Genomic DNA, 22,667 nt, shown 5'->3' on the forward strand with positions numbered 1-22,667 from the left:
CAATCATTTTGTATTGTTGCACAGTATTCACTCGGTCGTGAATCCTTTGGTTTGTCCAGTACGATATTTAGCCTTACCAGATTAAGCCTTAAGAATCTGCAATCAAGCAACACGGTGGATAATATCTCAGACCACTTTCTGCTGGCTTATTTGTGTCCATAGCGGAGTTTTTTTGGATTTTAAAGATTTTGATGGGCCTAGGTGAAGGAAGACCTGGTGGAATTACCACGCTAACATCTTCCTTAAAATCACCATGCAAAGTGTTGTTTACAGCCATTTGAATAAGATGCCAACCATGAAAAGAAGAAATTAGTAATAAAAGCCTCACAGTGATCACTTCGGGCCTGTTGCAGAACAGAAGAACAATGAATAATTGTTTTTGTCAGAGCGTAGGTGATTATTGATTAGAAAGAAGGATATAGGGTATTTGGAAGAGAAATAAGGGGATGATGAGGAATCTGGTAAAGTAGAACTGTTGGAAATGTGGTAGTGGTAATCGGCTAAAGAAAGTGATTTCTGTTTTATCTGGTAGATGCCTTGGTGTGAGCTTTTAGCTTTAGATTTCTGTTATGTCTATATGTAGAGATTGAGTGATGAGGAAGGAATTGTATAGGTTGTTGTAGGCTATGTGCAACCAGCCTTAGATTTATATAGCAAATCTAGCTCAAGTAAAAGCACATCCCAAGAATAGTAATATATTCAGTAATGAGGTCAAGCACCACACCTTTTTTGCATTGAGTTTCACCTTGACTCTGCTCCATGCTTCCCTTAAATTTTATTGCCATTTTTATCTGGATATGGTGATTTTTTTTTTTAATTCTAGAAATAAAATATCAATATACATATGACCAGAAAAGATTGACCATGGTCTGCTAATCAAGAGGTGAGAACAGATTTATTGGGATCACAGCACCAACCATTTCATAGAGTTCAGATTGGCATTGGCTACAAAGTCATTAACTCAAATTTTCTCATTTATTTAAATAATACAACTCAGTTGACTTTGAATATATTAATAACAATGTACATTGCTTTATTCAATGTACATTTCATGTTAGTTTTCTCCAAATGTATCCCTAATATAAGTACGATTGTATTTGTTAAAATCTTTATTCTAAGATGATAATTTAATGTGATTATGAAGGTTAACCTTAGGTCAATAAACCTGAATTCTTTAATAGGATTCACTACCTGCTGTCTCTGAGTTCAGGGTGTCATTCACAATTTTAGTTCTCATTGTTTAAAGAATAAGATATATTTCTTCTGGACTCATTGATGAAAGAAAATTCATTAACCTGCCATCAGGATAAAGTGAACAGAGAAGCTAATCATTAATCAAATTGAAGGTGTTACACTGAAGTTACAATGACAAGAATGATGAACTTTCTTTACACAATGGAAGAATCAACTGTGTATGATATGTATTCTCTATCTATACTGTATTGCAATCTACACTGTGCACATTTAAAAAACAAAATACAACTGGTGTTTAGTTTCCTAGAGCCCGTTTGAATACGGGCTTATTGGAGCTTATTAGAGCTTATCTACTATAAAATACACTAAATTAGCTCCAATAAGTACTCTTTGGTTTGCTTGCATGCTAAATGAGCACCTTGTTTAGTCACAAGACTAAACTAGGTGCTCATAATTTGAGTCTCCATTGTGGTTGTTGTATATCTTAATCAGCATAGCTAGAACCTCCTTCATGTTAGACCTAGCCTGTGGTGTGTCATGTGTGCACTTCAACCCAACTTGTAGCAGCTTCCCCATCTCCTTTGCTCCCCCAACTAGCCTAGAGGGACTCAAGTTCAACCCATGTCTTCCAGAACCTGTAACACGCCGAACCCGTTCCACCAAACATTCTTCTCCTCCATCCACTGCTCTTCTCCCTGTTGCAAGCTCCATAGCCAACACCCCAAAACTGTAAACATCCCCTTTTGTAGTAGCTTGCCATGTCTGTCCATATTCTGGTGCAACATACCCCACTGTGCCAGCCACCATAGTGCTCACATGACTATCTCCAGCATCAACAACTCTAGCAAGTCCAAAATCTGTGACTTTGGCTTTACCATCTTTCTCTAATAAAACATTACTAGCCTTCACATCTCTGTGCACAATAGAAGGGTAGCACTCATGGTGTAAGTACACTAGTGCTCTAGCCACATCAATTGCCACTTCTATTCTCCTCCTCCATGTAAACTTAGCTGTGTCAGTCACAACATCCTCCAAGCTTCCACCTCCTATGTACTCATAGACCAGTATCTTCTGTGAACCATAGAGACACCAACCATGGAGTGTGACAAGGTTTGGATGGGGCCATGAAAATCCATGACCACTGAGAACCTGCATTTCAGCTCTGAATTCTTTCTCACCTTCTATTCCTTCTCTTTGGAGCTTCTTCACAGCCACTTCTCTCCCATCAGGGAAAATCCCTCTGTACACTGTTCCAAACCCACCTTTTCCTATGATCCTCTTCTCTGTGAAGTTTCCTGTTGCTTCCAAGATGTCCGCATGTGTGAAAATTGTGTTGTTTAAGTGGAATATCTTAACAGTATCAGACATCCATGGCGATGATCCTGTTCCTCCTGTGCTACTTGAATCCTCATGACCCTGGCTTTTGTCGAATCCGGGTTCGGCAGATTTTCTTTTTAATAAGAAACAAACTGTTGTGAGAAGAAGTCCAAAGAACAGGATAGAAAGTGTCAGAGCCACACAGAAAGGACCTGTTGTGGATTTATTTTTCAGGTGTTTGTGAAAAGTCCTATTTCTTTCATCTGGGGTGTTATCAATGAAAGTTGGGAGGTTTAAGAGGGGGTTACCCAAATATGAATCAAATGTAAGCAAGTGTCCAGATGGTGGAACCACACCAGATATGAAGGGATTGTATGAGATGTTGAACCTGCTAAGCTCATCCAAGTTAACCAAACTTGAAGGAAATGTCCCTGAGAAATTGTTCCAAGACAGATCCAAATTCTGCAAGCACTTCATGTTGCCAATTTTCATTGGAATTTCACCAGAAAAATTGTTTCTGGTCATGTTCAATACAACAAGTGGCAAACTCACCATCTCTTGAGGAAACTTCCCAGAGAACATGTTATCCCCCAAATCCAATATACTGAAGTTCATCATGGTCCCAATTTCTGGTGGAATTTCACCACTCAGCTGGTTCCCCCTTAGCTGAACATAACCAGATATATGAGATGATCTAGAAGAGTATTCAGATGTGCACACAGGGAAAACACCATAACCTTTGAGCAATCTGTCCCAAATGGCTCTACAATTCCTCCTTGTAAGGATTGAATACACAAAGCTGAATGGAGGGTAATCAGCAGGTATCCATCTCCTCATTGATAAACATTCACTATTACCCGAAACTCGACCGATACGTCTACGATTAGATTCGAATGTGGCAAGAGAATTTCTTCCAATTTTGGTTAATTCAGAAGGAAATTTTCCTGAGAGTTTGTTGTTTGCCAGGTTCAACCATAGCATGCTTGAGCAGTTTCCCAACTCTGGTGGGATTTCTCCTGTTAGTGAATTGTTTGCAAGCATTAGCCACAAGAGAGAGCTCAAGTTTCCAAGGCTTGGTGGGATTGGTCCACTGAAACTGTTGTTGGCAAGATCAAGTGCTAGCAAGTGAGTCAATTTTCCCAATTCAGAAGGAATAGGTCCACTGAACTGATTGTAGGTTAAAGTTAAGAACGTGAGACTTGACATTTGAGAGATTTCAGCTGGTAATGGACCTGAAAAGTTGTTGAAGCTTAGGTCTAAGCGGCTAAGGTTTGTCAATGAGAAAATCCCTGATGTGTTCAATCCTCCAGTGTAAGAATTTGAGTGCAGCAGAAGAAACTTCACTTGCTTGAATTTCCCAAAAATCTCTTGTATCTCACCACCAAACTTGTTCCTGCTTAAATCCAAGATAAATAAATTGGTCAAGCTCAAAAGGGTCTCCGGAATTTCTCTTGAGAAACTGTTATTCTGCAAGAACAACGAAAGAAGACCCGAAATGGAACCGATTTCTTCGGGAACATCTCCGGTAAAAATGTTGTTAGAAAGATTGAGAATCTCTAAATTCTTGCAGTTAGCAACCTCCTTTGGGGCTTCACCAACAAACCCATTAACTGAAAGATCCAATTTTACAAGGCTACAATTCCCTGGAAAAGAAGGAACAGCAACAACCCCTCTGAGATTGTTCTCTGAAACTGAAAACTCCTTCAGCCTTGAAATTCCACTCCACAAACCCCCACTCAGATTATTGCTGCTCAAATCCAAGTACTGCAATTTCAAGCACTCTTCAAAGCATTCATCAATCCTTCCTGTGAAGTGATTCTGTGAAACATTCAAAGTGACCAAACTATCACACATGTCAGGGAAACTCAACCCAATCCAACCATGAATTCTATTCACAGACAAATCCAGTGTTTGCAAGCGCTTCAAGCCACTCAAATTCAGCTCCCCCTCGAGGATATTACGCGATAGATTGAGAAACACAAGCTTCTGGCACCGGTTCAAATCCTCAGGAATGACCCCAGAGAGTGAATTCCAAGAGAGATCAAGGTGTGTAAGCTCAGTGAGGTGAGAGAAGTTCTGGAATATCGTACCTGCTATCTCACTAGCTGAGATTTCCACTCTCACAACCCTCCAAGTTGTACCATTGAAGAGGCTGCAAGAGATTCCTGACCACTCACAAGGATTTGAACTGTTCTTGTTCCAGTTTATGTACCCTCCTTTGTTTGCAACTGTTTGATTTTCCAAGTAGGATTTCAGACTCAGCAGAACTTGTTTGTCTGTGTCCAATGAATAATCACCAGCAACCAGTTTACCTATAAAACAACAAGAATTTTGCTCAGTAAATGTGAAAATTGAAAAGACAACAATTTACATCACAGCATCAACCTTGAAAAACTAAAACTAATTACACACACACACAAATATATATATATATATATATATATAATTATTCAAAAGCTGTTTTTTGATACATAAATATAATTATTCAAAAGCTGTTGAGAGAATCTAACAACACCCCACCAGGTAAAATAGGCAGAAAAATATAAGATTCACTCATCATGAATGAAACAATTGTTATTTAAGCATCTGGGTATTATGAATAACCAAAAAGGAGAGATTTTTTAGATGGTGGTACCTGAGAAAAGAATGAAAAAACAGAGTAACAGGAAGTGCTCTGACATCAATGATCGTTCTCTTGTGTGATTGGTGTTTTCTTCTATGAGCAAATAAAACTGATCTTGTGCTTGAGTGAATCTATAAAGTGGTAGAATAGAAACTATGAGGAAATTCAAGTTGAAGACATTGAGGTGTTTGTTTTGTTGGAGTGGCCTGTCATCAGGTTGTGGTGGGGGACAAGAAAAATTGAACTTTGAACAAGAATGGTCGTGTCTTTGATCTTGTTTTTTTTTTATCATTTTAATTTTGTTTGTGATATCATGCTGAGAATGAGAAAATTATTTTAATGAATGAACAATTGTTGTTTGTGTTGTTAACTTATTTGTTAAAAAAGTGTGATAGATGATGTTGTTGTTGTTGTTTCATGATTATTTGTTGGTTTCTCTACTTGAGGAGCTTCCTTTGTTTTTTTGTTGTTGAATATTTCAGAGTCACACGGGACAAAGAAGCTCAATAGTCATAGGACACTTTTGAATTTGATGAGGCAAGGGGCCGGTCCAGCCGCCATTGCTGACCGGTTCGATGAAAATTGGCTTGCACGGGTTTGACCCTTGCACTCTAAGAAGAATATGGACATGGATACATGTATTTTTTTGGGAGGGATATTAAATATAGTGACAAAGGTAAATTTTAGAGTAAAATACTAAAATATAGGGATGGTAATGGGTCGGGCTCGGGCTCGGGCTCGGGTTTTACCTTTTCCAAACAAACTCTCATAGCAAACCCAAACCCAAACCCGTTATAGCCTCAAACTCATGTCCTAACCTAACTTGATGCATAGAGTTTTTACAAAATAAATCGTATCTTATATGATTTTGTTATGAAAAAACCTTTTATATCTTCTTTGAAAACAAATATAGTATCTTATTATTCAAATATAATCAAATTGTTATCAAATCAAGTTGTTAACATGGTATATATAAGAGTAATTTTGTAATTTTATATATATTGTTCAGGTTCGGGTGCGGGTTTCACTAATATCAAACCCAAACTTAATCATATTGGATTTTGCCCGTAAAATCGGGTCGGGTTCGGGCAGGCCCCACGGGTTTGGGTTATGTTGTCATCCCTACTAAAATACATTCATCTCTTAAGGTTTGTCAAAATGACATTTACCTCATTATTTTCTAAAATACACACTAATCTCAGCCGTAATAAATTTTGTAACGGAATAGCAGAATTCGTCACAATGTACTTGAATAATAAATAATAGAAACAAAATTAGTGAAAAAAAAAATTCGTTGCAAAACTCGTCATTAATTTGTCCATTTTATTATTTTAGCGACAAAATCTTTTATCATCTAAAATATTTGTCACCGATGCGTGCAAAGTTCAACAATTATTTTAAATTATCAACGAATTTTAGAGATGAAATTATAATTTGTCGTTAAAATAGTTGACAACTTTTGTGGCGAAAAACGATGCTCTATAAAATCTTTCACTAATTTTGTCCTATTATTTAGATTTTGTGGTGATTTTGATACTGTTGTAAAAGTTTAAAAAAGTAAAATGGAGTATTATTTTGAGAAACCTTGAGAAAAGTGAGTATATATTTTAAAGTTATACTTGTCAAAGTATCTCAATCATCCACATAAGCATTTTAATTTTTATTCTTCTCCCCATTTATCAAATTCATTCAAATTCACATGGTCATGATTTTCAGATTGTAACAAAAAAAAAATCGCATTGTCATTTATTTCTTTAAAGCTACAGAATTATATTGGTCCAATCGAAGGTTCTTTCTGTTGTATAGTTGTATTTGTTCACTTGCCTTATAAGTTAAAAGTATAGACCAACCTCAAAACAAAAACGAAATGTAGATCTCAATCCTAAATTAAGGTTCCACTGTTCATGACACATACATCATTGATGTTCGCCTCACGCAACTTATTATTTATTCAATCTACATTTATTGACCAATTTAAGGGAGAATATATATTTAGGGATTCAATTTTCTTCAATTTTATTTTCTTGGTAGAATCTAGATATGCAATCATCAATTACATTTATTAACTACTAAACCGATCATTAGTTAACCAATTTACTTGATATGGTGTAGTGAATTGAAACTTCATCTTCTTTTTAATAAAACTTCGTCTATTTAGTTAAGAATTTGAAATTCAACTCTCCTAAATAAAATAAACTCATTAATCAACTTCAATCACTTAGTGCGCTAAATGTGAGACAAAAAACATGTTGAATAGAGGTGAGGATAGGTCACACCACTCACAAAAGTTTTTTATGGTCTAGCTTACCACTACGTTCATATATTTGGATAAAAAAAATCAAGATTTTCTTAAAATCATTTAACCAAAAATATTATGATTCAAAAAACGTTCTTGAATCTATCCAATCAGCATATTTAAAAAATATAAAAAATATATTTTATATTATTATTTCTATTATAATATTATATTTTTATTATAATAATTAATCAATCAATCAATATCAATATCAATATATATTAGAAAAGAAGAAATTTCATAGTGACGTGTCAGCACCAGATTAATTGTTAGTGACGTGTCAGCACCAGATTAATTCTCATAAAAATTATTCCACGTGTCAATTTGTTAGAGGGTAAAATTTTAGATTTGATTAGGATTTAGGTTGTTTATTTCTTGATTTTATCTTAATTTATTTTTGATTTATTTTTATAGTATTAATTAATTTTTATGGTATTTTTATTGAATTTTCGGATTTTTAATTAATTCAGAATTTTATGAGTTTTTATTGTGATTTGCTAGATTTTGATAGATTTTATCTATATTTATTTAGTACCTTTTAAAATTTTAGATTTGATTAGGATTTAGGTTGTTTATTTCATGATTTTTATCTTAATTTATCTGATTATTTATTTTTAGAGTATTAATTAAATTTTATGGTATTTTTATTGAATTTTCGGTTTTTTAATTAATTTCCATGTGTCAAGACAAGGTTAATTAGTTAATATACTAGAATGGATCCGTCTTATTTGTGTGCTAGATATATGTTTGTTTCTCAAGGTGTAAAGGGCTTGATGAAAACAACTATTCCGTTCTACTTTTGCTTAGGTCCATTTTTGTATTCATATTTAGTTAATAGACTAGAATGGTAGTCCTATTTGTGTGCAAGATATATTTTTGTTTCTCAAGGAGTAAAGGGTTTGATGCTAACAAACTCTTGATTTCATTGTTTTTTCTTTTGACAATTGGTTTCATTGTTATTATTGGGTATATTATTAGATAAATCATGATTTATATTTCTAATTCTGTCATGCAAATTTTAATTAAAAATGTAGTGAGACAATTAACAATGGATGTTTATCAAGTATTATTTGCAATGGGTTCATTAAACTTCTGTTATGTGAATTATGTGAATGTAAATTTTGGTTAGATGTTTATAAGTTTACATGTTCTTCTATAAAGTTGTAAGCAACAAGATTTTCTATTTATTTAAGAATAGCATCGAATCCTGTGGAAAAACTTTGCCCTAATTATCTAAGATTTACCTAGATTACTCTTTACTAAAATTTTCAGACTTTTATTGCAGAGGCAATCTTGGCTAATTTGAAAATTTTAAATTAGAGAAACTTTTAACATTAAAATTTTTAAAGATTATCCCTAATTATCTTAGATTTACCTAGATTACTCCTTACTAAATTGACCTGACTTTTATTGCAGAGACAATCTTGACAAATTTAAAATTTTTAAATTTGAGAAACTTTTAACATTAAAATTTTAAAAGATTATCCCTAATTATCTAAGATTTACCGAGATTACTCCTTACTAAATTGACCCGACTTTTATTGCAGAGCCAGAGACAATCTTGGCTAATTTGATATTTTTAAATCTTGAAATCGTTTTCTTCATCATCTCTTCAAATTAAGAAAAGTCTCAAGCCTAATTTACTACATATTTACAGGAATCCCTTGATTTCTCATTTTATTTTTTCTCATGATCTACAATATAAAAATAAAAGATGTCGTGCTCAATCTAGGATTTTCCAGATTTAAGATTAGTCAACCAACCTTCCCAAATAGTCCCGTTGGTTCCCAGTTATTTACAAGTCCTCCATCTAACCTCACTTCGGATCATAGTACTCCAAATAGCTCGACCGAAGCACGGCTGAAAAGAAAATCCATTATGAAACAGAAAATATCTTCAGTCAAATCTTCAATTAATATTTATGTTAGGTCGTTTGTAATAGAAGACGAAAATGTCCAAAATCCCTTGAAAAATATGTCGAGCCAACCATCAGATAAACAAAGAAAATTTGCACAAGCTCGAGCGAATAGTAAGCCGATTTTGAAGCGCAACAGAGAGCATAGGGAAAACCAGAACATGGAAAATATACAACCCGATAGTCCATCAATAGACTTTATTTGTGAAGTTGGTGCCCTCAGCAACGATGAGTACACTGATGGTTTGTTCGGTTGGAGAGGGGAAAGTGGGAGGAAAGAAAACACAGAAACCGAGGAATGAATTTAGATTAAGGTGTAGTCCAAATTCATTTCTCGAGATCAAACGAGTTTCTGTTGATCTCAATCAGGCTCAGAAGAGAAGTCTTTTTGTCCACTTTGCTTACGATTTCAGACGCTTCTATTTCATATGTTGTTTCATATATTTTTAATAATCAAGGTATTAATTGATGTATCAAATACGTACAATACACATATTCCCCGTGCAACGCACGGATAAAGAAACACTAGTTTAGAATAATATGATTATTTATTTGAGGCTTGATTGCACTTGTTGTAACACCCCACTTTTCGTTATTAGGTTATTTATTATTTTATCTTAATTATTATTATGCTATATGGTAATTTGATGAATTATGTGATTATAATTTAAAATCTCATGTGATATAGAATAAGATTTAGATAAATAAGTTTGTTAGGTTTTTGTGTGAGTAATTGAGAGTGGGGCCCATTAGTATGACTATTTAAGGGATATGAGTGAATTAGAAAGAGAAAAATCAGAATTTGAGAATTGGAGTAGTTAGCAGAGGAGAAGAAAAGAAGCGTGAAAGAGAGAAGGGGAGAAAAGAGAAGAAAAAACCTAGAATTTGATCTTCAAGAGGTAAGGGTTTGAATTTATCTTGTATAATTGTAGAATAACAGAGATTGAGTTTAACATGAAGGAACCCTCATCTTTTTTGAAAATTCAGAACTGAGAGACTGTGTTGAGTGTTAACATGTGGTGAGAAAAATTGATTTTGAGCGAAATTGAGGTTCCGGGGAAAATTGGGTTCTGTTATGTTTTGCCCGCAGATACCCTAACAGTCTGTGTTGTAGAGAGCATAACTCTCTCTACAGAATTCCAAATTGAGTGAAACCAATTTTGTATGAAAGCTAACTCATAGGGCTATGTTGGGTAATATTTTCATAATTTTTCGATTGCTGGTTCAATACCAGAATCATTTGCAAGTTTATTCTGTTTCTGCCCGCAGACACCCTAGCAGCCTGTGTTATAGAGAGCATAACTCTCTCTACAGAATTCCGAATTGAGTGAAACCAATTTTGTATGAAAGCTAACTCATAGGGCTATATTGGGTAATATTATCATAATTTTTAGATTGCTGGTTCAATACCAGAATTATCTGCAAGTTCACTTTGTTTCTGCTCGCAGAAACCCTAACAGCCTGTGCTGTAGAGACCATAACTCTCTCTACAGAATTCCAAGGGTGAAACCAATTTTATATGAAAGCTAACGTATAAGGCTATGTTTGGTAAAATTTTCATAATTTTTGGACTGCTCATTTAGTACCAGGATTATATGCAAGTTTGCTATGTTTCTGCTTATTTCTGAGATTGATTCTGAAACTGATTCTAGTAATTGATATGAGACATTTGATGATTTTGTGTTGCTATTTTGTCAGTGGAATAGTGAATGATTTGATAATTGTATTGAAGTGTTATTTTGTGCAATTTTGGTGTGATTTCCGTTATGGAATTTGGTGAGAAAATATGTTATATATTTGGGGCTGGAGTGGTCTCAAAATTGCATGTTTTAATTTATGAGTTTTTGCACGAAATACACTTCATTTAGTCAAGAGGCAACGTGTCGGTTTTCATCGGAAAACTGAGGTTTGTCCCAGAACTGGCGTGGTTCTGGAAGTCTGGAGTGGACTTCATTGGTGGTTAACTGTCTGGAGTGGACGCGGTGATACCGCTAAGGTTAACAATTGGTACCACATGCATACATTAGAGTCTCACACACTAAGTTTCACGTTTTCAGTGGTTTTATGTGTTTGGTGATTTGTTGGTGAATTGTTTTGCTGTTGTGGTAAAGTCGAATTATTATTCTTCTTTAAGCTTATAATTTTTCGAAACATTAATAAGAATTGTGAAACTGTCTTGAGAGAAAATATTATAATCACTCAGATTTTAAAGTAAAGGTGAAGAGTTTATAAAGCAGGATCTGAATTGTTTACTTGCTCTTTGTTATGTTATATTTTATACAATGTAAGTTCTTACCCTTCTGTTGGAATGATGTTCTATGCGACATCGCTCAGGTACAGGAGGTAGAGATGTGGCTCATGAGGAGTAGCTTCGGAGAGTCTTAGCTTATGTTATTATTATTATTATTATAAAATAAGTGTCTTGCTCTGTAATGTAACACTGGTTAGATATTTTACGTTACTTTTACATTTATGTTGAGAGGATTTTATAATCTCTTCTTATGGAAGTTGTTGAATAATTTTCTAAATGATGGCGATGTCGTACTGTTGACGGCCGAAGTGCTTATGAAATTCAGTTCTGAGTATGATGAATTTTATTGGAATATCATGGAAGATAAACCTATTTAAATAAGTGATTTTATGCATCTTAGGATTATCTGACTGGTTTAGAAATTTCATTGGCAGGAATAATTCATTCTTTGAAAAGCATATGAACTTATAAATTTTCAAACACAATCAGTGTTAATTTTAATGAGTTTTCGTGAAGAAGTGTAATACTCCCTTGATATGTTTTTAAACTCTGATAAACGTTTTTAAATAAAACAATGGGAAAAAGGGGGTGTTACATTAGGCTAATGTAACACCCTCTAAACCCCGCATAATAATATATCATAAATCAGAGTAAAATGCATAACACAGAGGGTGTCACACTTATTCTCCAGAAACATAAATCAAAACACCTGTCATGCTCATAATAAATATATAAATTTTCCAACTTTAATGTCGCAACATCATATGCATAGCACAGCGGATTTATTTCAACTCCAAAATTTAACATAAAGAGAGTTCATAGGTAACTCTTAACATCAAGGTACAAAACTAAACGTTTCCCGGTGTTACATAACAGAGCATGACTCCCCTAACTAAACCGTAAATGAAAGACTAGCTCCTCCAACTAACCCTCGCGAGAAGCTCCACTATCTTCGGTACCTGAGCGATGTCACATAGAACATCATTCCAACAGAAGGGTGAGAACTCATATCATATGGATAAGTATAATAATAAATAATGTAAAAGCTTATCTATGCTCCACATAAATTACTCACATTCACTAACAAATAATAAATTATGTAATTTTAACATAATTAATCAAGTTCACAGTTATGGCAAATACTCCATAAATTATAGCTCAATTAGAACATATATAATAGTCTCTAATTACCACCACATCAAATCTCTCCAAAAATATCACCATAACACATATGACTCAAGTGAGACTCGTGCAAATGCCTTTGGTACCAAAGTTGTTATCCTTAGCGGTATCACCGCGTCCACTCCAGACAGATAACCACCAATAAAGTCCTCGCTCTAGGCTTCAAAACCACTCCAGTTTTGGGACAAGTCACTAGCCTCCACGAGAACTAGCAAACATTGCCTCTTGACAACTATGCAGTGTATTGTGCAAAACTCAACTAACATATGCATATTCAGACCATCTCCAAGTCCTAATTATTTTAGCATATTCATCACCAGTTGCACAAAACACATATTACATGTTATCAATTATACAACTTGCAATCACAACAACTTAGCATCTCAAACATAACATCAATTCAGAAACAACATCATATAATGATTATTAAAAATAGATGTAAATTAAATATAATTCATATATAACGGGTTCTGCAACTATTTCCTAAAGACTGGATTTCTCTCTAAATTTTCCCAAAAACTCGCGACATGCTCATGCTCGCCATCTCGCGACATCTCACTGCACAACTCGCCATGTCGCGACATCTCACGACATCTCCCTACGCAACTCGCCATGTCGCTGAATAACTCGCCATGTCACGACATCTCACGACATCTCCCTACGCAACTCGCCATGCCGCGACATCTTGCGACATCTTCCTGCGCAACTCGCCATGTGCGCGCACCACACATCTAATGAACTATTAAACAGATGTAAATTATCAAATATACTCAGAAAAATCTAATATTTTTATCATGGTTCCGTATACACGTTTTGTAAACCTCTATAAATTTTCAAGTCACAATTCGAAGTACAAAAATCAGGAAAAATCGTACACTAACCGCAGTTCGTAAGAAACTGGACAGCTTAACCTATACTCACTAAAATACACATAACTCGAGCTACAGACGTTGGAATGACGTGAAACCAGTGGCAAAATTTTCGTAACAGAAAAACCTACAACTTTTATGAAGACTACTTCTTCAAATTCGGCCATTAACATAGCACGAAAAAGGGTACAAGAGAACGTAAATTTCTGCGCATCATGCAAGCCTATCATCTACCCCCAAAATCATCTAAAAGCCAAACCCTAACTATTTCAATTTGGGAATTTTTGCAACCTAGGGTTCCTAAATCATGCTTTCTATCATTATCCACTATCATACCAATCCATAAAACATGAATTCAAACCCTTACCTCTTGTAGATCAGTTCTAAGTTTTCTCCTCTTTTCTCCTCTCCTTCTCTGCTTTCACGTGTTTCTTGTTCTGCTTCTCTTCTAATCCTTATTTTTTTTTTCTTTTCTTTCTTTCTATTTCACTCCTAACCCTTAAATAGCCATACAATGGGCCCCACTCTCAATTACTCACACTAAACCCTAAAACCTTATATATCTATATCACATAATCACTTAATTATCTAATAAAATCACTTAATTACCATATACCATAATACTAATTAAAATAAAATAATAAATAACCTAATAACAGAAAATGGAGTGTTACACTTGTGGCCTTAATCTATTATGAATGTGCGATTAGGCTCCCCTATGTTTTAAATGGGTGAATATGCCCCTCATCTTTCAATTTATGAAAATTGGGCTTAGTCGTTAGCCTCTCATCCAACAATTGACAAAGATTGCTTTTGTGGCGTTGTTATTAGCACCCCTTTCCCTTTGACTTGAAATTGCTATTTGCACCCATTTTTCTTACACATAAAAAATAAAATCAATGAAAACATAAATTAAATAAACAATGAAATTGAAAAACCCATTTGGACCCTAGTTTACCCCAATCCTCACACTTCTGAAATCTACCTTAACATAGGAACACCATCGTTTTCCTCTTGTGCGAGAACAACCCTCGAAGAATTGTCTCACCCAATCAATCTATTCATCATGTTTCCATTGAATGATTCGTGATCGAGATCCCCATCAATGGCAGGTGCTCCAATGCGTGGACGTAGAGGACGACTAAGAGGAAGGAATCCGACAGATAGCAAGGGAAAAGAGCATGTGGTCCCTAACCGAAGCACATGTGGTCACACTCTTGCTGACCCATACGTATTGTTCGGAGGAGAGAAGCTTCCATCAAATTACGTATTGCTGACCCTAACTTTCATTTCCATTTATTTGGGTCATTTTGGAATACTACGTGCTTTTTTAGAATACTGGGTGTTTTTTTGGGTAGGGAGTTCATTTTATATTTAATTGGTTTGTTGAAAAGTTGCATTATTTGTTTCTAGGCTTACTTGTGTGAATTTACTCACAACCCATCTTTGGCATAAAAGGTATTTTGTGTACGAACCTAAATTTGAATATGTTGATGGTGTGTGTGTGTGAAACTATGGAAAGGTGGGATGCATATGAGATAAATTCAATTGATTTGGGCAAGTTAGTAAAATCATTTGGTTGTCCAAATGATTGTGGTATAGAGCCCTTGCTATAGGTTTGTTCAATGGCCGCAAACTAGGGATGATGAAGACATTCATGTTTTTCTGAGTTATGTTAAGTGTCATGATGAAGTGGACTTCTTTTTTGAGCATTGGACCGAAGCCAAAGTTTTTCAAGAGGGGTTTCAGGTTGAGGAAGCAAATGACAGGGGGTAGCGAGATATTTTTGTAATTATTGATGGACCACATACAGAGGCTGAGATTGTGAGTTTACCAATGACAACTGAGTCTAAGAATAAGATTGCCAGTGTATCAAGAGAGCCTGATCCAGCCAAGCAACCTGTGGATCAAGTACAAGAAAAGGACATTCAGGAACCTGTGGATTAGGTACAAGCAAAGGAGGTTGGGGTTGGTGGCCTTCAAAAGGAGCAATTGGTTGATGATGTTAGTGTCTCAGATTATGATAGCTTAGTGGACACTATGAGGGTGAAACTCATGAAGATGATTTTGATGATGTTAGCCTAGATGATGATGACTATGATGAGAGGTGGGATTGTGTAAGACCCAAGATTTTAAGCTTAGGATCAGTGGAAGAGATTTCCATTTACGATTAGGGTTGATGTATTGTGAAAGGAAACCTGAACTAGAGTTTACCAAATGAAATATATTTATGAAGGAGAAAGTTCAGGAAAAGTTCAAGGATTTCATTATGATCGATAAAAGTTATAGCACGAACGTTTTACGCTTAAACCTAGGTCAGAAACCCTAGTATATAGCTAATTTTCACTTTTAGGCACGACGGAAGTTAATTCCAAAAATCTTCAGAGAAATGTTAGAACTTCTCTTTTTTCCGTATATCACAATCATTTCGAGGCGAAACTCTAGGATCTACGAACGTCCGATTCCAATCATCGGAAGTTTGCCGAAAACGAATCCCTGGTATTTCAAAACCCTAGAATTTCTCGACAATGAAGACTTTATCTATTCAGAGCTTCAAAAGAATATTCTACACGCGTACACCCATTTCTCTTGATGATTTCCATCTTTCTTCAGAAGGAAGTTTTCTATTCCGACATTCGATGCAAAAAGCAACTTATCGGGTAAAATAGTTTTACACCGACTATGCATTTGTTGCCAAAAATATAAGGAGACCTCATTTTAGTTTTGGAATTCTTTCGCCAAAACATATCTTAGAATTCATGAAGAATGACGCCGGAAAAATCAGATTCGCGAAACTTTCATTTCGCCGCGAATTTCCATCTTCTATATATAGCAAGCAAGTGAGAAGAAATCACAAAACTCCACCATTTTCAACCCATTCAAGGCCGCGAGTTTGCATAGGAGAGGAGGAGGAGAGATTTTCTTCATTTCTTGCTTGATCGTCGATCAATCAGTTGCTGCTTCAAGGCTTCGAGGTATAGTCGCTAATCCTTACCTCCGATCGCTTTTTCCATAGCTTTTCTGTAGAGTTTTCTGAGTGGATAGTTTATGGGTTTTTGCAAAACTATCCTGAATCTTTCATTTCTGATTCTAAACCTCTTCTATATGTGCCCAAGATCACTTCTGCCTGATTAGATTTTCCGTTATGTCGCCGGAATTCCGCCGGAATCAATTTTAGCCTTAAATACCCATTTTTGGAGTTTTTGAGGTAAAGCTTCAACCTTTAGGCTAAAAACTATCGCCTTAGCTTAGTGTTAGTAGGATTAGTTGTCATAAACGTCGTTAGTAACGTCCCTGCAAAATTTGGTTTTTGGGATTTCAGTTTTGAAATTTCTAAGTTAAAAATCATGACCAAAATACCCCTGCGACAGTTTTCGATCCGATAATTTTTCCGAGTTCAGAATACCCTTAGTTACGGCTTATGAAAGCATAGGAACCAAGTTTGATCGAAGAAAAATCGAGCCCCATAATTACCTAAAGTGGCCGAGACCTATTAAGGGGGAGGAGGAAAATTTCCTTTTCCGAAAACTTGTCTTTCGCGCTAGATTATCGTACCTTAGAGTATAGATTACTTCGTGTAACCTTAGTAAGTATCGATAGCTTAGTTCTCGATAGATTCTGATAGTATTTCTGTGACTTTGCTTTAAAGGAACTTTTGAGGAATTTCCTGAGGAGCAATGCTTTGCTTGTGAGGAAGAGTTAGAAGATAATCCTGGAGAATCTGCAGGTGAGGGCTTCTCACTGAATCTCTAGTTAATGCTTAGGGTCGATGTTTCGACATTGTTTACTGTTTATGCACTGGAATTGTGTGTGATTGGAAAATGTTTTCTGAGGCTTCGGCTGACAATGTAGATGATTCATCTACTGAATGTTTTTGAGATTGTCTTACATGCTATGTGCTATGTGGGTAATCTAGGATGTGTGGTGCATGCTTTATATGCTAAGTGCTAAGTGCTTATGATGCGATTTATTGATATATGACATGTTGTTGATTGTGATGATTTAAATATGCTCTGTACTGGAATCTGAGATTCTGAATGGTGAGAATAGCGGGCAGGTCATGCCGATTTTATTTTGAGAGTTTTGAGAAAGTTTGATAGGACGAACGAGGTTCGGGCCTTAATTTTGTTTAGTGGATCGAGACATCCTCTGGAAGCGACTTGGGATTGGGAGACCCTGCAAATGTATAAGACTTGCGATAAGACAAAATGGAATCTATTTTATAAAGAAAATTCATAAGACCTTAAATAACCTCAAAATCTTTAAGTAATGATAACAACCTCGAAGGAAGGCATTGGAAGTCAAATCATAGTTTTGGAAAAACGAGGAGTGTCATCGGATCCAAGTGTTGAGGAGTTTGGTAAGTTCTGAGTATGTTGGTACTCCTTCGCTCGTTGAGCAGTTTGTTAGCCATCCAAGGGATGAGCCGAGAAGCTTCACTGAGGCGTGAGACCTTGTGAATGCGTGATACTCCACTGAGGCGTGAGACCTTGTGGAAAGCATGGACCTTCACTGAGGCGTGAGACCTCGTGAACAGCATGAAGCTTCACTGAGGCGTGAGACCTTGTGAATGCGGGATACTCCACTGAGGCGTGAGACCTTGTGGAAAGCATGGAACTCCACTGAGGCGTGAGACCTTGTGAGAGCATGAAACTTCACTGAAGCGTGAGACTTCGTGAGAGTATTGATGACCCGAAGAGTCATCGTGAGTGGTTGCACTCATTTTATGATTATTGTATTTTGTCGCAGAATCGACTTTACCTTAGGGTAAGCTTTTAGAAACTTTAATTTACCTAGAACACGTGGCGACGTGTCGAGTGAGATCAGAGACGTTGGTTGACTAATCATCCTGCATTCATGCAACATTAATGGGGTATTAACACAGGACGTACTCTGGACCTCGTCGGATTCCAAAATGGTCATAAGACCCGGATTTCCGTGAAAGAGCGTTTGTAAACGTCTCTTGTAGCAGACCGAAATGGCAGACCTACGGGTTACGGCTGATCTGACTACCTTTGTGTGGTGTAAGAGGCACGCGGGCCGAAATGGCACCACGGTGGCTGGTGAAGGGCTGATCCGTTGATGTCCATCCGTTCCGGATTGCATATTGGTTGACTGGGTTAACCTGCATATCATTTCATGCAACATGCATACTGACATAGTTGATGAGTGTGTTTGATACTTGTTAGTTCTACTTGATGCATGTTAACTGTGATTTACAGTCGTTATATTCTTTGTGGAAATATGCAACCCTAGGATGTTATCCCTAGTTATAAGCCTAAGTGGCTATTATCTTATTTATATTTATTGGTGCTATTATTTACATAATTCTTTGGAGTTGACCCTCGCGTCTTCTGTGTGTGCTTTGGCGAACAAACGCCCTTTGTCAGATGTCTTTGGCGGGCTGATTCATGATGGTTCATCCTTCGGGAGGAACTAGGGTTGAGATGCGGGAACTGGAGCCTATCGCGGTAGCGAGAGGAGGACGGATGGTGTACATAGACTAGATCGTTCTGGATTCAGATTCGGGCGACGATCATGCTAGCATGTAGGTTTTAGTGCTGGTGTGAGCTCCTCGAGATGGGATTAGGGTAGGAGTAGAGTCTTAGCTCTGAACATCATTTGTTTCTTTGGGGACAGGGTAGTTTCCCACCTATAGCTTTTTGTGTGGTTCTTTACGAGAATCACAGAGAGTTGGTTGGATTTAGGAGGTCTTGCTTCAGGCCGATGGGCCAGCTTATTCTCAGTTTTGAGGGATGGTGTTGCGGACACTTGACCTTTCTTGTGGATTGTACCGTTTGCCTTCGGGCGTTACACTTTTCTTTCCGTCACTGGAGGTTTACTCGTGACGAGGTTACTACTACAGCGGGGGCTGTTTATATATTGTATATTAGTTCTGATTATTGTTATTGTTGGGTTTTATTTAATTCAGTCTTGTCTTAGTTATTATCGGAAAAAAAAAATATTCACGTTTTTCCGCATTAAGTTTATTTTGGTTACTAAAGTGACGCCACCGAAATCGGGGTGTTACATTGAGCATATGTTCTACCAAAATTTTCTTCTGCTGGTGATAGTCAAGTTGTGACTTTTGTGGTTGCCTTAAATAAACACAAGGTGAAGACTTTGAAAATGAAGACAGAGATTCTTCAAACTTATAGACTCCACAAGGTGAAGACTATTGTTCTTCAGTGAAGGACTATGCTTTACAGAACAAAAAGAATGTTTATCTTGATAAAAATGACTCAAATAGGGTTATAGTCAGATGCACTTGAGATGATTCAAGGTGTTGTTTCTTAGCAATATAGGCATCTTAGGAGTAATGTTCAAGATTCTTTAAGAAGTAATCCAGGAAGTACTGTTTTATCAAGAGTATTGTGGGAGTTGGAGGTTCGGTCTTTGAGAGAATTTACATATGCTTTGTTGCATGCAAAAAAGCTTTTGCAACAAGTTGTAAACCTCTGATAGGTTTTGGATGGTTGTTACTTGAAGGGGTTGTTTGGTGATCAGTTATTGTCAACAGTTATGAAGGACGACAATAATCAAATACGCCCTATAACATTTGTTAAGTTCAAAACACTGAATGCATCGTCTATCTTATTTTGATTGAAAACAATTTTTCAAGAGCGAAACGTTCAAGAGTGCAAATGAACTGACTAAACGTATTATATGAATTGCATTTCAGGAAATTACTCTCATACCCTTCAGGAAAGATCATTTGAAGAACTGTCGCTTAAAGATGACAAGAAGACATCTCACCAACAAGGAGAAAAGTCAACATGAAGAGGAAAAGACAAATTAACGTTCAACCCAGTCAAAGTACAAGCAAGGACAAAGCAGACGACGCAGACAAAGGAAGTCATATCCACAGATCATCTGAGCATCAACAAAGAACAAATTGGTCAAAGTTCAAAGCTGCAAGGCAAAGAAGGAATGTTGAACAGCTTAGCCAGAAGAATTAGATGAAAAGATCAAAGCTTCAATGCACATCATGAAGAAGGAGAAGAATGATCAAAGCTTCAACGAAACAACGCTAGCAAAGGAAAGCCATATTCGCTAGATCGTCTATCTGAAGAAAGCAAGTTGATGAAGAAGGAGAAGAAGGGATCAAGAGACATGAAAAGGCAAATCGTCTAGATTGAAATTCTGGTTCACGCTCAGGATAAATGTCGAACACAATGTCCAGCACAACGCGTACAACATATGGCACATGATAAATTACAGCAGCAATAGCAACACAGTAAAAACAGAAAAACAATAACAAAGAACACAGAGAATTGGTAACCCAGTTCGGTGCAACATCACCTACATTTTGGGGGGTTTTCACCCGAGAAAGAAAATCCACTATTAGTAATATTGGTACACCCGATATTAGATGAACAAGCCCCTTGTTCAAAGCGTTCCTACCTAATACTACCTAGTGACGTATACTTAGTCCCTCCCCCTAAGTATGAGACATCTCTCACTGTCTCTCAAATTCACCGCCATAGTGATTGAAACAATAAACAACAAGATAAAGATAAAAAAATTACAACTCAACTAAACAAACCAACTCCATTCCTAATTATTTTCAATGGAGGTAGTAGAGTGGTGTACAAATAACAATAAGGACTCACAAAGCACAACCCTAAAATCACAATTATATGATGCCCAACGCACACCCAGCAGCTAGGGTTAACACTCCTTAAATAGTTGTTCTTCTGCAGGCCTTGATCTTTAATGGGCTTGAATGAATACTGAGTCCATAAAACAAATCTGGAACAAGGATATAATCTTCTACAATTTAAACCAAATCAAATCTTGTTCAGCAGATTTGATTACACTTGATATATTTTCAGATATACACGCAAAAGCTTCTTCAACAACCCTAGCTTGTTGATCACGTCAATCAATCCAAAGTTTCTAGAAAACACACACAACACACAAAAGCTACGCAGGGGAAAATGTTGCACCAGATGCTCCAGCATCATGTCCCCCATCTTGACAGATAAAACATCTTAGCTAAAATGTAGAAAACAAAAAAAATAGGAACAACATAGATCATCTTCACAAGGAAAAGCTCAAGCTTCAAGCATATATCTACAAGAGCAATCAAGCTTGAGGAGAAACTATGCAAGTTCAACCAAAGCTTCAAAGCACATCTACAGAAGAAGAAGATCAAGAACTTCAAGAACAAACTATGCAAGAACAAGCCAAGGCATTGGATCATCTTAGAAGACTGCATGGAACGTCTAGAGCGCAACGTCTATCTCAAGACTGATTAAAGAAAATAGTGTCTAAAGAAAAGAGTGACATATTCAAATGGAAATATCTCTGACACTATTGAGGAGAAAGCCAAGTGGGAGGATATCACGTGATACTCTACAAAGCACGCTGACCAAGGAAACTAGAGAAACATGTCTACATCAAAGTTTTCTCTTTCTCTCTCATCAAAAGGATGAAGAAATGGAGCAAAGCTTATTGTCTACGCCTACTCTCATTTATTCAACTCATGCATTCTAGACAATCCATTTCTGAAGAAGAATGAAGAATTTGGTCAAAGCTAAAAGCATCCTATATTGAATGACCAACGGACGAAAGAAATGAAGCATGCGCCAAGCTGATAAATCTTTTAAAGGAAGATTGGCTAAAGAAAGGGCATAGGCTGAGGAAAGTATGGTAAGCAGAACTTCAGAGACATTCAACGTCCATTATCATTTGAAGATTTCTGCATCAGAAAGGAATACATGAGTTAATGTGCTAGAACGTCTGAGCCAAAGAAGAATCACACTCATCGTCTAAAGAACAGAAGAATGATTGTCTGAAGACGAAAGAAGCAAAAGATCGTCTAAGAAGTCTAAGTCTCACTCCAGCGAACTACAAAGTCAAATCAAGTAAAACTTTCCCATGAAGATAAAGCCTAAGAAAGCTTTGTGCAGAAGATTCAAGTTGAAAATCAAATATCTGACACAATGCTATGGTGAAGAAAAGATATGTGGTTTCACTATCATTTTTCATATCTCTACACCAACGGATAGAAACAC

General features: G+C 36.3%; 1 protein-coding gene and 1 long non-coding RNA gene across 2 annotated transcripts; one reads left to right on the forward strand and one right to left on the reverse strand.

Annotated features, from left to right (window-relative positions):
* Positions 1-1,307: 1,307 nt before the first annotated feature.
* LOC130734633 (probable LRR receptor-like serine/threonine-protein kinase At1g74360) lies at positions 1,308-5,428 on the reverse strand. The gene is made up of 2 exons (XM_057587143.1): positions 5,147-5,428; positions 1,308-4,823 (listed from the first exon to the last, which is right to left on the reverse strand). The coding sequence occupies exons 1-2, from the start codon at positions 5,424-5,426 to the stop codon at positions 1,630-1,632; spliced, it is 3,474 nt and encodes a 1,157-aa protein (XP_057443126.1). The 5' UTR covers positions 5,427-5,428; the 3' UTR covers positions 1,308-1,629.
* A 4,739-nt stretch (positions 5,429-10,167) lies between these two features.
* On the forward strand, positions 10,168-11,930 carry LOC130731835 (uncharacterized). The gene is made up of 2 exons (XR_009016838.1): positions 10,168-10,244; positions 11,680-11,930. It is a non-coding gene; the product is annotated as an uncharacterized LOC130731835 (long non-coding RNA).
* The last annotated feature ends 10,737 nt before the right edge of the window (positions 11,931-22,667 follow it).

This window comes from Lotus japonicus, chromosome 1, assembly GCF_012489685.1.
Source record: "Lotus japonicus ecotype B-129 chromosome 1, LjGifu_v1.2".
In the NCBI taxonomy this organism is placed as follows: domain Eukaryota; kingdom Viridiplantae; phylum Streptophyta; class Magnoliopsida; order Fabales; family Fabaceae; genus Lotus; species Lotus japonicus.